General features: G+C 43.8%; 1 protein-coding gene across 2 annotated transcripts in view; it reads left to right on the top strand.

Moving 5' to 3' along the window:
* The window catches only part of LOC136831361 (acid ceramidase-like), a 265,053-nt gene that overhangs the window by 37,474 nt on the left and 210,736 nt on the right, over positions 1–16,843 (top strand). The window contains exon 2 of one of the 2 annotated variants that reach the window (XM_067091683.1): positions 3,417–3,457. The exons of the other annotated variant lie outside the window; for it this stretch is intronic. Within the exon in view, the coding sequence (XP_066947784.1) occupies positions 3,417–3,457 (41 nt within the window). The remainder of the gene's footprint in view (positions 1–3,416; positions 3,458–16,843) is intronic. 2 annotated transcript variants of the gene reach the window in all.

Here is a 16,843-nt window from a genome sequence, read left to right as displayed (position 1 = left end):
CTTTCTCCCTCTACTATAAAGAGCTATAGATCAATGCTCAGCTTAGTCTTTTGTCACAGAGATCTAGACCTTGCTTCAAATCAAGACATTCTAGACCTTATTAAGTCCGAGTCTTCTAAACTTAAGACACAACAGACAGTATCATGGAGTTTGTACGTGGTCCTCAAATGGATCTCAGGCTCACGTTTTGAACCTCGTCACTCGATTTCCCTTAGAGATCTAACCCAGAAGACGTTATTCCTCATGGCTCTAGCAACAGCTAAAAGGGTGAATGAACTTAATGCCTTAGACAGAAGAGTTGGTTTCTCACAGGGAGATGCAGTTTGCTCTCTAACCCTGGGATTCCTTGCTAAGAACGAGATTCTCTCTAGACCTTGGCCTCATTCCTTTACTGTAAGGAATTTGATGGACATACTAGATCCAGAAGAGGAAGAAAGAACTCTTTGTCCTGTGAGAGCTCTCAGGTATTACAGTGAACCCCCCGTATTTGCGGGGGATGCGTCCCACACCCCCCCGCGAATGGGTCAAATCCGCGAATGCTTAAAACCCCTCTAAAAACACTTAGAACTGCCCATTTTGATAGCTTAAACACAGAAAAACCCTGTAAAAATGCTTATACCTGAATATTTTAATAGTTTTATGACAAAAAGTGCATTTATTCATGAAAATTATATGAAAATACAGTAATTAGTGAATATTTCTCAGTGAAAAATACCGCGAATCGGCGAATTTTCCGCGAATGATGGCTAGATATGTTCCACAGAGAAACCCGCGAATGCGTGAGTCCGCGAACGTTGACAACGCGAATACGGGGGGTTCACTGTACCTCCACAAGACTGAAAGGATTAGGGGACCAGCAAGTAATTTATGGTGTTCCGTAAAGAACCCTTCGAGACCTCTCTCTCAAAGAACGCTATCTCATTCTTTTTGAGGGACCTAATCCTAGAGGCCCACACTCAGATAGGAGAAGACACTTTACCCTCCTTGAAAGTGAAAGCTCACGAAGTTAGCGCTTTAGCGACTTTGCTAGCTTATAAGCATAACTTGTCCCTGTCCTCAATCCTTCAGACCACTTACTGGAGGTGTAAGTCAGTATTTGCCTTGCATTACTTGTGAGATGTTGAGACCACGTATGATAACTGCAGTACCTTGGGACCTTTGTCTGTAGCGGGCACAGTGGTGGGGGAGGAAGCGTAGGGAGCACCCTTTTCCCCCTGAATGTGTTTTCGTCTTAATTTGTAAACTGTGTCCTTGGGGAGACTGGAAGATCTGTATTCCTGGAGTATCTGCCAGTTTTTGTAATTTTGTTAATGGATTTTTAAAATTTTATGGTGTAAGGTGACTAGGCATTCTGGACAGGGACAAACACTCAAGCTTGTAGGCTTTCAGAGGTATCCATCGCCACATAGCTCATTTTTTTATACTTTCTCAGCCAGTAGGATACTCCTTCGCTGGAAAGTCTGATGTCAGTAGAGGTGTGCTACAGTTATCCTCCACACCACTACAGGTTGAGATGAGCGCCAACCAGAGGCAGTACCTATCTGCAGCAGGTCTCTCACCAGTTAAGGAGCAACAAGCATTTATCGATGCTAACATGTTATACAGTTGCAATTCATTGTTGTCACAATGTTTTGATTATTATATGTCCATGAATCCCCTCCACCTATCAATGTGGGATTTAGCGATATAATTACAGTACTGGGTAAGTTACTTATATAGAAATGCCATTTTTATAATAAAATAAAGTTTTATATATACTTACCCAGTAATTACAAGTACAGCCCACCTTCCCCCCTCACTTGGACATTTCAGCAAAAACAAATTGAAGCTCTTTTCATGAGTTGGTCCTCTCCTTCCCAGAAAGTAGGAAGGGCCTAGTCACTGTCTCAGACAGGAGAAAAAGAGTTTTACCGCGAATTTCAAAATTCAAGCTGCTGTCGAGTAGAAACTACAACAATGTAATTACTGGGTAAGTATATATAAAATTTTATTTTATTATAAAAATGTCACTTTTTCTTTGCTTATCCTAGCCTTGGCAAAGTGAGTAGGTGAGCTTCATGTCCTTCGATGCTACCCTCTGGAAGGATTTTGTGGATGTGATCAGAACAAGATGCTACTTTGTCCAATTAAAGTGCTGCGTTACTACCTTCAGAGAACTCAGCATCTCAGGCATGAGTGTTGATACCTCTTCATCAGCACCGACTTGGCCATGGAAGAAGTGTCCAAGAGCACATCCTCTTTTGAGCTTTGTAAGACAAGAACTGGCTTGCCCTTCATTTGACGAGGTAAATGGGAATTTGGTCAGGGTGAGAGATCTTGAAGTTAGTAGGATTGCCTGTCCCTCTCATTCTGGAAGAACCTGTCAGTTCAGCAGGTAATACAGGCAGGTATTTGGTCACACCAGACCACATTTATCTCGTATTATCTTCAGGACTTGCCCATACGTCTTTGGACATGCTTTTCCTTGGATCTTTTGGTGGCTGCCCAACAAGTTGTGGTTCATCTGGCTCCCTTAGGGGACATGTGCATTTTGTCTAAGGTGTTCAGTAAGCAGGGAAGAAAGGGGTGTGAGTGACTGGTATCCTCCATTCTATCTTTACCTGTCTCTCTCAGAGACAAAGAGACAGGTAGTAAGCCGTCACGTGCTGGACGGATGAGTTTGCAGGTGACTACATGATGAGGGCATCCTGTCCTTCATCTTATGTATATGGTTTGGATGCTTGTCCCCACTCTCTAGACACAGGGAGAGAGGGATAGACAATAAAACAAACCCGTTGGTCTTATTAGCAAGTTTTATTGTCTCCAACACTTGAGTTCTTCCAAACCATTTTTTCAAAGTACTGATGTAACTCATTACTTTAAGCCCAGAAGTCTAGCAAATGCAACATCCCATATGTCTAACAAGCTAGAGGTTCAGGATTCCTTCTTCAGCCCCTCCAGACCAGGAAGGTATTCTTGGGTGGGTAGAACCAAACCTTTCAGTTCAGAGATTTACTCAGACTCCATCCTCTAATAGGTAAATCTCTATGTAAAGACCGAAGGTTTGTATTTGTGTAGGAACAAATAGCAAATTTTTAAAGTAATTTGTATTTTTCCTAACATACAAACCTGAAGGTCTTTAAATTTATGGCCCACCTCAGCCACCCCTCATTTTGATACTTGGGCCAAAAGGCAAAGTGGAGTGCAGACCGATGAGTGGGCAGGGCTTCCCCCCTACCATCAGTAGTTAACGACCTTGTCTGAAAGTTAAAAGGCCGTTCCAGCTCGTGCCCGCAAGCTAAATCCTATGTAAAAACTTCAGATTTGTATGTTAGGAAAAATACAAATTATTTTTAAAATTTGCTGTATTTTCATAATTAGTTTCATATTGGAATAAAGGTGACCCATTGATTTTAATATGAAGCTTCTTTTTTCAGTTTATATCCTGTGATACAACAGCTTATCCTCCTAACCCAAGGTCAGTGATAATTACAGTAACTTTTTCATAAGATTTTCAGTATTTACAGTTTATTTCCTAAGAATGAATTCAACTATCAATCATTTTTGCTGCAAGTTGCTCAAGAAGCCACGATTAAGATAAGTGATGTTTAAGTCAAGTTTATACGTGCCTGATCCTTTGGTCATCTACTCCCTGGGCACACGAAAGAAAGAAAAAGAAGAATCCTCACTTTCTCAGTACCTTTGGTGCTGGCTTTTGGTGAAATAAACTCATAATGATATAAGTGTTAAATATATGTTTAAAAATACATAGCAAGAGCTTTGAAGAGTTTGCGTAATTGTCCTTCTCAGTTTGACTAAAATGAAGAGTTACTAAGTAAAATTTTATCATAATATTTAGTGTTGAATGTTTACAAAATAAAACCAGTACAGTACATATTCCAAGAAAGATAATTCAGGTAATCCCTTAATTCTGCAAAGATAAACCACCCAACTTCCTGGAGCATTTAAGTGGTGGTTCATCCCTCAAGTTTCTCTGATGATTACCCAAAACAGCTTGGACACCTGCAACTTGGGTTACTGAACAGGAGAGGCAATGACAACATTAGGTATTGCAAATTACTGTCAGCTGTATTATGCAAGCTTGTCTTCTTAAAATCTCTAATTTACTGTATGTAGATCAGGTCATTAGTAAGTTTATCTGTCTGTATTATGAAAGACTTGATACAATCAACCCCTGGTATTCCGGGGTAGGGACCACAACCACCACGAATAGCTAAAATCCACGAATACGTGTCACCCCACCTCTAAAAATGCACATAACTGCCTATTTTAATAGTTCAAACACCAAAGACCTGTCTAAAAATGCTTATAACTGCCTATTTTAGTAGTTTACTGCCTATTCTAATAGTTCAAATAACAAATATACCTTAAACTATCATCCTAACACTTTAATATAATTTTGAAATCATCTTACAACATTATCCTTAAAAATGTATGGCTGACAGCTATGTGTGAAAACTAATCAAGTTACCCCTATATTCAGGCATAGCCATTTTCTCTCATATAGTTTCAGTGTGTTTCGTATTTTTGTTTATGATAACAGTAAATCATATCTCATTAAGAGAGAGAGAGAGAGAGATTGTTTGGCCCATGTCAATATGTCAAAATGATTGACAGTTAGGGCTACACCCCCGTCCTGCTTGTCTACCAGAAAAAGACTCGGAATTCCACAGAATTATACTAAAATCTTAAATAATTTACTATATTTTACTATATTTTGCTAGTTGTTAAAATGCATGGAAAATATGAAAAAATGATTGACAAGTAACATCACATTTATGTAGAAAACTATAGGAAACAAATAAACATGTTATATATGATTAAAATCTCTCTCTCTCTCTCTCTCTCTCTCTCTCTCTCAGCTCTCTCTCTCTCTCTCTCAATGAAAGAGAGAGAGAGAGAGAGAGAAAGAGATGCAACTCACCCTCCTGTCTAGTAAACACAAAGTATCTGAGCTACAAGCTTAGTGATTGGCTATTTCCAACCCTCCCACCCAATAGCGTGTTGTCATGGAGAGAGAGAGAGAGAGGGTAAAATTGTAACATGTACATATGTATGCATGCGTAATTCAATGATGGCTTTGTGAACTTCCTGGAGTTTTTATATTAATGATACAATCATTCATATTTCATTAAAGGACATATAAAATACTGAGAGAGAGAGAGAGAGAGAGAGAGAGAGAGAGAGAGAGAGAGAGAGAGAGAGAGAGAGAGAGAGAGAGAGAGAGAGAGAGAGAGATGGGGGTTGCCGTACGTTAAATATCAAAAGAGTGAAATTATTAATGAATTATTGGAGAAAGAGAGTACAACTTGAGAGAGAGGATGAACTGATACTATGTTTACATGTATACCGTCAACTCTCATCCTAAAACACTTTACAGTAATATCATTTCAATATCCCTTTAATATCATTTTAATATTTCAATATTACTTTTAATATCATTTCAATAAGGAGCTCCCTCTTGTACAGAGAAAACTGGTTTATTACTGAGGCAAAGCTTACAAACCTGTTTCTTGTCCCAGGCTTTCATAATTCTCTCTCTCTCTGAGTAATGAAACACGTGTTTAGCTCTGAGTTAAGAAATACATGTATTTAAATATGCATTGAAAGAGAAAATACATTTAATTGATACTTTGCTGTGTTTACATTAATATTTGAAAATTAGTAAATCATTTTTTTATATAAGTAACTTACTAAGTAATTACATAGCTATAGTTTCCTCTTGCACGCCAGTTTAAATGAAAAAATTCGTGGGTAACGCTACAAAGTTTAGCACAGGTGACTAGTCCTGCCCACTAATGGGAATACCAGGAACTATTTAGCAGACAATCTCATTCTGTTTCTGCTGGTGCTTGAGTAAACACCAAGTGTCGATGGCAGCTTTGTTCCTAAATTTGCTGGTCGGAGACCAGATTTCGGTGATGTATTATATTACTGATTTCGGGTAGCCTTCAAGCCTACAGCTTTCACGATTAGTATTTTATTGTTTTGTTATTAGGATTTGATTGAAGTTTATCATATTTCGCTACAGTAGCGAATTTGCATTCAAATTGATTAACTACCAGTAGCATAATTTACCGATTAATTGTAAACATTGTGTTCGCTACTACCTTTACCGATTCACTAAAAATGTAAATATTATGTTCGCTACCAAACCAATATTTTCAGTAATGAAATACATATCTACAAGTCTCAAATAATGTTTGATAGAAATTGAGATATGTCTGTATGATGGTACTCTGTGTACTCCTAACTTTGCTCAGTAAAGGTTAACTTTCCTTTTCCAAGTAGCGTAATAAGACGTAAACACTGCGTTTGCTACCAAACCAATTTTCGGTATTGAAATACATATCTGCAAGTCTCAGATACCAGGCAGTCCCCCAGTTATCAGCAATCCAGTTTTCGGGGCTTGTCTGGCAATGAAAATAGGAGATTTTTTTACACCAATATGCACCGATTTCCACTTATCAGTGCCGATAATCCTGTATTGGCACCAATACATACCTAACAGACGCGCCGATAACCGAAAATTGGCGGTTTTCAGCACTTATTGGCACCGATAAGTGCTGAAACTTGATATTTTCGCTTACTGTCACGCCATTGGAGCAGAACCCCCCTCCCCATTATAATCGGGGACTGCCTGTTGTGTTTGTGAGGAGTTGAGATATGTCTGTATGATGGTACAGTGCTCTGGGTACTTCAAACCTTTGTTGGTAAAGAATTGATTAAACATCTTTTTATTACACTTTCCTTTGCAGATAACTGAAAAAGTGTAAGGGCAGAATGTAGTAAGGAGAGAATTTGTGCTTATTTTGGTGGCACTGGGCTTTTGGAAGAATTAACATTCTTGACAGCCGAGAATTGGCTCTGATCACCCGGGAGCACTCACCAGCTCCTGAGTTCTTGGCTCCCAAGCTGCTGCCTCGCCTGGCACCCGGCTAGCCTGGTGCTAACTACATCATGGGAGCACCCAGTGACTGGTGCTAGTTCCCGATCGTCTAGTGCCATCTCTGTCCTGCTACTAGCCCTCTTATTTTGTATCCACGTGCTCCTACGCCTGGCTCCCTCGCTTCCTTCCCATGCCATTGCCAGTCTTGTGCCTGGGTTAACAGAAGTTAACCTTGTAATAGTGAAGTGTTGCGCAGTGGAGGAGGTGGCTACTCATCCCGTGATGCTCCTAGACAAAGGTCCCTGTCTGACTCCCATGCGCCAGGGAAAAGGCATACTGGAAGTCCAAGGGAGGTTGGGGGGTTTACTCTTGGGTAGTTGCCCCCTCAGTCAAGCCTTTTGTCTGGTCCCAGATATTGAAAGATGTATAGTGAAGGAGGTAGCTATCTGGCCCATCGGATCTCCTAAAATGAGATCCCTGCCAGACTCCCATGCACCAGGAAGGAGGCATACTGGAAGTCTATGGGAGTCTGAAGGGGTTTGCCCCTGGGTAGTTGCCTCCTCAGTTGAGCCTGTTGTCCGCAGGTGTCGACAGACAGCCATTGGAAAGGCATCCATAAGGATGTGCTTTCACTGTAGAAGTGCCGATGGTGTGTTTTCTAATGATTCTCGGCCACTGAAAAGGCTCGTTTCGGCTACTGAATGTCTGAGCGCCCGGTAGTGTGGGCTAGTGGCATAAATGGCATTTTTTCTAGTGATTCTAGACTACTGAGAAGACTCATTTCAGCTGCTGAAGTGTCCGAGCAAGCCCAGTGGGATCCGAGCTCCAAGTGGGACCCGAGTGCCCAGTGGGATCCGAGCGCCCAGTGAGATCCGAGTGCCCAATGGGATCCGAGTACCTAGTGGGATCTGAGCGCTCATTGGGATCCCAGTGTCCAGTGTCTAGGCATCAAGTGTTCGAGCGCCCAGTGTCCCCATGTTCACCTGTGTCTATGTGTCCACCTATGTCCACACTTCCACCTGCAGTTTGGCACCAATTGTCAGGCATCCGGTGCTACCTCTTCAGTACCAGGCTATACAACCTGCCCACAAGTGTTTTGTCTCTCTTCAGTCTGTTCCACCTTCTCCTAAAAGGTCAAGACGAGCTGACAGTACTTTTTATTGACAGTTAGTGTCTTAGAGTCCTGTCATTTGCAGACAGGGACTGTTGTGTCCAGAATTTGTGAGCTGGTTGTAGAAAGCTCCCTTTTCTGGCATTTTCTTTGTCCTTCTGGGAGTCTCTCAGGGAGTTGGAAGTTTGATATTCTTTGATTGGGGAGCGGGGCTGGTGCCTTTTGCCTTTCCTCCCTTTGGTGCTTCGCTGAACTTGGACCTACTTGTTCAGGATCATGTCAGGGTTTTGAAGTAGGGTCTTTTTGATTGACAACAGGAGCACTGGCTAAGAAGATAGAGGACTCGCTAGCATTTATCGAGAGGCATAGCCTTGGAGTGTCTCGTAGTTCTGTCCAGTGTGGACAAGGACAATCAAGATAGCTTTTGGTGTTTTCCACTCTTTTCTTTCAATTTCTGGAAGAGAGAGCTCTAGTACACAGTTGTAACCAGCCTACATTACAGTCTCCGTTGCAAGATTCAGCCTTTGGGATGTCAGTTTCAAATCTTGGAACATTAGTGGATGAGTCTACAGGGATTCTATCTTCCACCTCGTTGTTTTTCAAGTTTGACAGATTTCATAGGAGGCTTTTTTTATTCTTCCTTTAGTTTTCATCCAGTTCCTAGGTTTAAGGCACAGACAGTAAACACCATAATGTTTTTTTGGTTCTTCACGGCCGCTGAAGATACACGTGCATGACGCTTGCCATTCTCTGTTCCTGTCAACCAGTAAGGAGGCTAGCCTCATCTCAGCCTTCCTACAGTTTCGCTTTGTTTTCGTCAATCTCTTCTTTGGTCTGTCTTCCTTGGACTGACAAGATCTTCTCTGCTAAGTGCTCTGTTGATGAAGTCCTTACTTGGGCTCTAAGTAAGAGAGTGCCATGATCCCTCTGGGATCAATGCTTCCCATTCGCGCCCATTCCCGAACGCCTGGAATCGACTTCTGAGCTCCAGGTGCCATCTTGGCGCCCATTCCCTAACTCCTGACTTCTTGACTAGAGTGCTCGGCACTTTCTAAGAGTATTGTGTCACCCTGCAGGAATTGGTCATGCCTGGTTTTGGACAGGCCTCTGTTATCCTGCGACCAGGCTTTTGTGTCTCTTAGGGGTCTTTCAAGCCTTATAAATGTGCCAGATATTAGTTCTGCCACGTACAGTTTTGCATATGTCTTCAGTCTGTACGAGGTTTCGTCAAGTCCACACAAACCGTTTTTAAGTCCAATGAGAAGTCATTCCTGCGCGGATGCTCTCATGTCTGCACGACTGTGAAGGATCAGCAGGGTCAGCTACTAGTTCACTCAATTGGTCCATGAGCCTGCTCAATGTAGGCACGTTTGCTCCGTTGCTTGTGGCCCGTAGAATCGTCATAGAATCTGCATGGCCTGCAACTCATCTCTCTCTCTTCGATTAAAGGTGAGGTTCTAGACGAGGACGAACCAGACAGCCTAGTAGTCCTCTCTCTCTCTGACATTTGTTTTCTGTTTCTGGCCATAAACATCAGTTTATTCCTGATTATGTCCATGTCTCCGTGGACGACTGATACATTTGTCGCCCTTCGAAGAAAGATTGAAGGGTTTGAACACATGCTGGGACAGGTAATCATAGCCGGCACCATCGATTTTTCCCCTTATTCCCGGTCTTCAGTCGGACCTGCAGTAGTGGCTATCTGAATATAGATTTTCAGAAGAAGTCCCTCATCATGAGGCTGGTCTTAGACTGCTTCTCTCTCCTAGTTCTAGTTGAGGGAGCCTGCTCAGGGAACCAGGAAATATCCGGGACATGTTCCCGGGGGAACAGAACCTTCACATACATATGCCAGAGAGCTGAAAGCCATTCGCTTAAGGCTTCAGTTCTTCTCGACCCTAATTCACTCCTAGACTGCGGTACAGTTGGTCCTCAGTAATCGCGGGGCATAGGGACCACCAGAGTCAATATCAAGGGGTCTGTTTAACTCAAGCGGTGGGGGCGAAGCTAATATTGTGACATCACAAGTGCAGTGTTTCTGGGCTTATCTGTTGAATTAACCAAGAAACCTTTAGTTTTTATACATTTAATCCATTCCATGATGTGTTTGATCAAATTTTTTAAAGAGGTTACATACATGATGTTTTTCTAATACTCATTCTCTCAGTTGCTAAGTCTTGTTTTATTTTCACATAGCTACTGCAGCTTTCGTTTTATGTTTATTCTTTACTTATTCATTTGATTACCTATACTATATACTGGTTTGGTGTATTCTCTTCAAGTCCATTTTTATAACATGACAAGTAGGTTTCATTTATAATATCTCTCTCTCTCTCTCTCTCTCTCTCTCTCTCTCTCTCTCTCTCTCTCTCTCTCTCTCTCTCTCTCTCTCTCTCTCTCTCTCAGGTAGTAATATTATCAGGATTATAAATAACTGTTAAGAAATGTATTTGATTCTGTTACTGGTTTCATATCTTATTTTGAAAGACAAATTTTTTTTATTTATGATAAAGGTTAGAATGACAGGTTAATTATATTTTCCAAACCTTATTATGAATACTGATTGTTATAAATTAAATACATAAAAATGTGGACATAGGACAGTGTAATAAAAGGCAGTTGCATTTGCATGACTTGACCACAAAAAAGAAAACAATATTAAGAGTATGAGAATGATATCATATAGCTTGCAAGGACTCAAAAAGGGATTTTGACAAAGGAAAAATCTATTTCTGGGGGAAGACCTGTGTCACCCGGTGAAATGTCCTTTAGCAGATATTTCTAGGTATAAAAATTGCTAAATATACCAGAGAAAAGCTAAATACAATGCCAGGGTTACGACCCCCGGATCGAACGCCATTATATGATGTCGTTATACACAAAGGGTGAGTGGTGCACTGCCACAGGTCTCTGCCCTATAGAGCTCTCCAATCTCAAAACCCCTAAAAGTGAGGAGCAGTTACATACCTCACTCTCTTCACCCAGCCAACCACCACCTCAGCCGCCATCTTGTAAACATCCCAAGTTAGCACCCCCCCAAGCTTGGTATGCCACTCAGGGGGGGAAAGGAAATACAGGGATGGGTCACCGGGTGACACAGGTCTTCCCCCAGAAATAGATTTTTCCTTTGTCAAAATCCCTTTTCTGGGCTCAACCTGTGTCACCCGGTGAAATTATAACAGAGAATCAGCCACACCAAAGCTTGGTGGAGCCTGTAAGAATTATCTTAATGGAGCTAAATAAAACTATAAGAAAATTACTGTGTTTTAATAACCCAAAGCATTAATAATAATAATAAAGCATGATTAACAATATAGGGCACACAGACAAAATAATTACACCAAGACACTTAAGGCTAACAAAAAGGGGGGTACAACAAAATATGCAAAACTGTCAGGAGTCAGGCTGTGAAGCAGGCCTGACTTAAAGGAAGAAGGCATGGTGAATAAACAAGGCAGGCAGGCGAGAGAGGAATAAAGGACAGGATAAACTAAGGTTACATAAGCTATTCTAGGGCAGGAGGAACAACACTTCCTGCAGCCACTGTGGAGTATTTGAGAGCCTCTAGAGATTTAAGATAGTGGCGTTTGAACACTGTTGGTGATTTCCAGCCCGTATACTTTTTAAGGTCATCAAATTTCATATTATGGAAATAATTAGTGGAGGTGGCCACTGCTTGAATATCATGTACCCTAGGTACTGAATCTGGGTTTGCTTGCTTTATGAAATACAGTATTTGTTGCCTGATGGCCTTTAAAGAAATGGTTCCTCCATTTTCCCTAACAAAAAGAGGGCCAGACATTATATTAGAAGTTCTATTTAAGTAAGCTTTTAAAGTGTTAACTGGGCACAAGGACAGATCCTGTGGAAGGGGGATAACCTTCCAAGGGGACCATCTATTCTGTGGATCTTCATTCTTAGCTAGGAACTTGAGATCCGGAGACAACAGAACTTCTCCTGACGGGAGGAAATCAACATGGTTCGGTTCTCTAGAGAGAGCAGACAGTTCAGAAATTCTGGCACCTGAGGCTAGGCTAATTAGAAATAACGTTTTTCTTAACAGACTCGAGTATGAACACAGTTCATTATCAGTGTCTGATGCTAATTTAAGTACGTCATTTAAGAACCAGGAAACCGTGTGGGGACGGGTTGCTGGTCTAAGACGAGCGCATGCTTTAGGAATTGACAAAAAATATGAGTCTGTAAGGTTGATATTGAAGCCATGTAAAAATATTTTTCTTAAAGCAGATTTTGCTGTAGTAATAGTACTAGAGGCCAGTCCTTTCTCAAATAATGACCTGAAAAAGGAAATTGCAAGGTTCGTGGTCATTTCCTGAGCTTCAGATTACCTCAGAAATAATGCTAACTTTTTAACTGCTGAGTCATATTGTCTGAGGGTAGATTCCCTCTTGTCTGATTCTATGAACAGTGTATTAATAGGATCAATGTTAGCGTCTTTCTGAGCTGCAAATTTCATGAAGTCCATAAAGCTAGGGCATTCAGAATTCTTGAGAAAGTTGACACAGTCCGAGTTTGTACTATTTGTGTCAACCTTGGACTGGGGATTTGTATGCGCCTGAGTTTCAACTCTAGAAGAAGAGGAAACCAGTTGCTCTTTGGCCAGTTGGGTGCCACAAGTGCTACTTGACCTTTGAATGATCTGAGTTTGTGTAAAACTTTCATCAACAGGTTTATTGGTGGAAACAGATAGATCCTTTGCCACTTGTTCCAGTCTATTGACATCGCATCCGTGGAGTGAGCTAGAGGGTCTAGATTGGGAGCAACGTAACATGGAAGTTTATGGTTGCTCTCTGTAGCAAACAGGTCCGCCTGGAGACCTGGTACCTGAAGACAAATCCACTCGAATGATGCTTTGTCCAATGACCATTCCGACTCCAGCGGAGTCGTCCTGGACAGTGAATCTGCAATGACATTCCGGACACCTGCCAGATGAGTAGCTGACAGGTGCCAACGATGTTTCCTTGCCAGAGAGAAAATTGCGATCATTACCTGATTGATCCGGCTCGACTTGGAGCCCCTTCTGTTTATGCAGTGTACAACTACTGCACTGTCCAGTACCAGTCTGATATGAATCTGCCTGGTTGGATGCAGTTTCTTTAGAGTTAGAAATACTGCCATTGCTTCTAGAATGTTGATATGGAACTGGCAGAACATGGTTGACCATGTTCCCTGAACTTTCTTGTGTTGGAAATATCCTCCCCACCCGCTCAAGGAAGCATCCGTATGGATCACTAATGATGGAGGGGGAAAATGGAGAGGCACTGATCTTGACAAACTCTTGACTATTGACCATGGCCGAAGCCTCTTCCTCAACACCGGCGGAATTAGAGACATCTTGTCTCTGTATCTGCTGTTGGCTCGTCTCCGCCATACTCTGTTTATATCCTTCAGTTTGGCTTTCAGCAGCAAATCTGTTACTGACGCGAACTGAAGAGAACCCAGGACTTTCCTGGGTACGACGGGAGGCTTTTTTGTTTTTGAGGAACTGCCTGGTAGCTTTGGCTATTTCTCTCCTTTTGGCTGGCGGAAGTGACAGTTTGTGAGTGTCCAGATCCCATTGGATTCCTAACCACTGAAAGTGAGCCTCCGGAACTAGGCGGGATTTCTTCCTGTTTATTTGAAAACCTAAGTATTCCAGGAAGTTGATCACTATGGTCGTTGCTTTCCGACATTCCTTGGCGTTGGGTGCCCAAATTATCCAATCGTCCAGGTATGCGGCTACCATAATCCCTTGGGCCCGTAGTTGTTGGACTACTGTTTCTGCCAGTTTGGTGAAAATTCTGGGCGCTATGTTGAGCCCGAATGGCATGACTCTGAACGAGTATGCTTGTTTCCCTAGTTTGAATCCTAGGTAAGAAGAGAAGTTTCTATAATCGGGACGTGATAATAAGCGTCTGAAAGATCTATAGAGGTGGCGACAGCCCCACGGGAAGTAGGGTCCGCACCTGCGAGATTGTAAGCATGCGAAACTTGTCGCATTGAATGTATGAACTGAGACGACAAGTCTAGAATTACTCTTTGCTGGATGGAGTCTTTCTTCGGAACACTGAATAGCCGGCCTTGAAATTTCAGGTGTCTCACTCTCTTTATTGCCCTCTTTTGGAGAAGGTCTTCTACAAATTCCAGAAGGGCTTTGGATGGAGGCTGATGGAACCTGACTAGGGGAGGAGGCCCTCTGCACCAGCTCCATCCCAGACCCTTTGAAACTATGCTGTGGGCCCACAGACTGAAGGTCCAACGGTCTCGGAAAAGATGTAACCTCCCGCCCACTTGAGGAAACTCATTGAGCGGGAGAGGGCTTACTTCCTCTACCTCCTCGGCTTCCTCTTCCCCGTGAAAGGGAGCGTGATGCAGACCTACCTCTGAAGGTGGCTCTGGCTCTGCTTCCCTCGCATGCTTGTTAAAGCCCGAACGCGCCCCTGGCTTTCAAACGAAGCGTTGAAAGCCAGGGACGCCACGAAGGTTGGCGAAGCAAGGGTCTGCTGAGCCGGCTGCATCAGAACAAACTGTTGCTGAGGCTGGGCTTTGGAAGTTGAGGGCTGACCGATCTGAGAGACCGGTACAGCCTGAAGCATAGTTTGGGTCTGAGGCTTCCTGTACCTCCTGAACCTTTTTCTATCCCTGGCTTGAGGTCTGGCGGACTCGGTGGCCTTCCTTTTAAAGGGGAGGCCCCAGCGGGAGCGAAGGCTCTGATTTGCTCTGGTTGCCTCCGCCAGAACATTGTTGACCTCATCCTCCGGGAATATATTAGAACCCCAGATAGAACTCTTCATGAGTCTATTGGGCTCGTGTCTAATAATGGCGTCCGCAAAGATGTGTTTCCTGCAGTTTAGTCTTGCCACTACAAAATCATACAGGTCCGCCTGGAATGCCGCTAACAGGGATTTGGTCAGGACCTGGAACAGAGGTTCTTCAGCGTAAGTTACCGTCATCACCTCCGTAATCGTAATGGAATGCAGGGAACGACTCAACCTGCATCTGGCCTCGAACTCCGCCTTCAGAAGGGCCTCCGGCAGCTTGGGAAGCTGTTCACTAAAGAGGGTGGAGGCGCACTCGGAGTCGAGTTTGCCCACCGTGAACGCGGCCGGGGCTCCCACCAAAATTCCGAATCTCTGGGGAAGACGAGAGGTGGGATCTGTCTCCGGAGTTGAGGCAGCGGCTTACCCTCGATTCCTGCCTGACTAGTCAGTACTGTGATCTTAGTCGTGCAGGGGGTAGGGATGGAGTCACCTACCGAGAACATCGTGAAAGTCCCCTTAAAGGGGGTAAGCTTAGTATTTTCGCACTCCCACTCAGTGAGAGCGCGCATCAAGGTGGATTGGGCTTGGTCCCTGGGGAAGATAACTGTCTCCTTCGGGACCTTGTCTGATCTGATCCAGGCTTCCTCTGTAAGCCTGGCATAACCTGGGTAGGGAGGCACCAGGTCAGGTGGAAAGAACTCCAGTTCCTCCAACCGACGAGTTCCCAAGCCCTCGATGGTCAGGGTATCATTGTGGAGAGGAGCATGAAGAGCCAGTCGACACGGGTTTCCCTTATCAAAGGGGGGCAGTCTGGAGGCATCCGGAACAACGTAGGATTGTCCTGTTACTCCGGAGCGCATAAACCCGGAGAGCAAGCTTTCCTGGGTCTGCATCCTCTCTGCCAATGACCTGACAGACTCACCAGAGGTATGTAAGCTCGAAGTGAGCTGGGAGGAAAGGTCTTGAATCCTGGCCTCAACCTTCTTGTCTAACTTCTGCATCAGAAGTTCTGCAAAGGCCTCAGGGTCAAAAATAGGCTTTGGAGGATCAGCCTTAGATGTCCTGGATCTCGACCCCTTGGGCAGGGGAGCAGCCTTACTAGAGGACGCCACTGGGTTAAGAGCCAGTGACGACCTTGAGGGAGCTGACGGATTAGACCTTTGAGGTCTAGAGGACTTAGGTAAGTCCTTCTTTTTCAAGGATTTCACCTTGGGGACAACAGACCTCGTTCTGTCCTCAAGGATAGCTGATTTGTGAAACCCTTGAAATGAAGAAGAAGAGGAAGAAGGAGAACCAAAAAGGGGACTACTAACACTCTCCCCCTTTCCTCACTTACCACCTTACCTTCTACCTGGTGGTCCGGATCGACGCTCATAGGTTCGAGGTGGATATTGATGGCTGCCACCTCCTCCGCCACCTCTCCGCATAGGTTGTCTTCTTGGGAGGGTTGCGTCTCCTCCCAGATCCATTCAATTATAGGGGCGGCTACTTCCGCCGGCACTGCAGCTGAGATCCGGGCTCCAGGGTAGAGGAGATTACATATCTCCTCTGACAGGACATACGGCTTCCCCGACGCAACATTCCTCCCAAACCCGCCGACCCAGACCTTCAGGGTCGACAGCAAAGAGTCGCGGATAATGCGGTCAGACTGAAAGAAAGAGGAAGATTTACTGAAAATATTCTCCAACTGCCGTATATGTCAATATAAGACTGTAAAGGCAAAAGGAGACTAAGGGCTAGCGGTCTCTAAAGCTTACCGACTCATCCATCACTAGCTCGTACAGAGCGTAGCAAATCTCACAGCCATCTGGGTGCCAGACGATCAAGTCCCCCCACGCGAACTGAGCAGCCGGAGTATGACCGGCATACCTCATGGCCACAGGATTGCTGAAGAACCGCTGTACACCCAGGCTCCTGATAGCGTACCATCTGTAAGCGGAAAGACGATACATGAGTAACGTCGCGTTAAGGCCCTCCGGAGTAGGTCCGGCGGTAATAGGATACCTTAACTTAAATTATGGGTGATGGAACATGCTTATCATCAGGCAAAACCCCGCCGGAATTAAATCTGGCAGGATAGAA

Source organism: Macrobrachium rosenbergii, chromosome 48 (assembly GCF_040412425.1).
Source record: "Macrobrachium rosenbergii isolate ZJJX-2024 chromosome 48, ASM4041242v1, whole genome shotgun sequence".
Taxonomy (NCBI): domain Eukaryota; kingdom Metazoa; phylum Arthropoda; class Malacostraca; order Decapoda; family Palaemonidae; genus Macrobrachium; species Macrobrachium rosenbergii.
The sequence above is the reverse complement of the archived record's forward strand: the minus strand, read 5'-3'. Positions and strand labels throughout refer to the sequence as shown.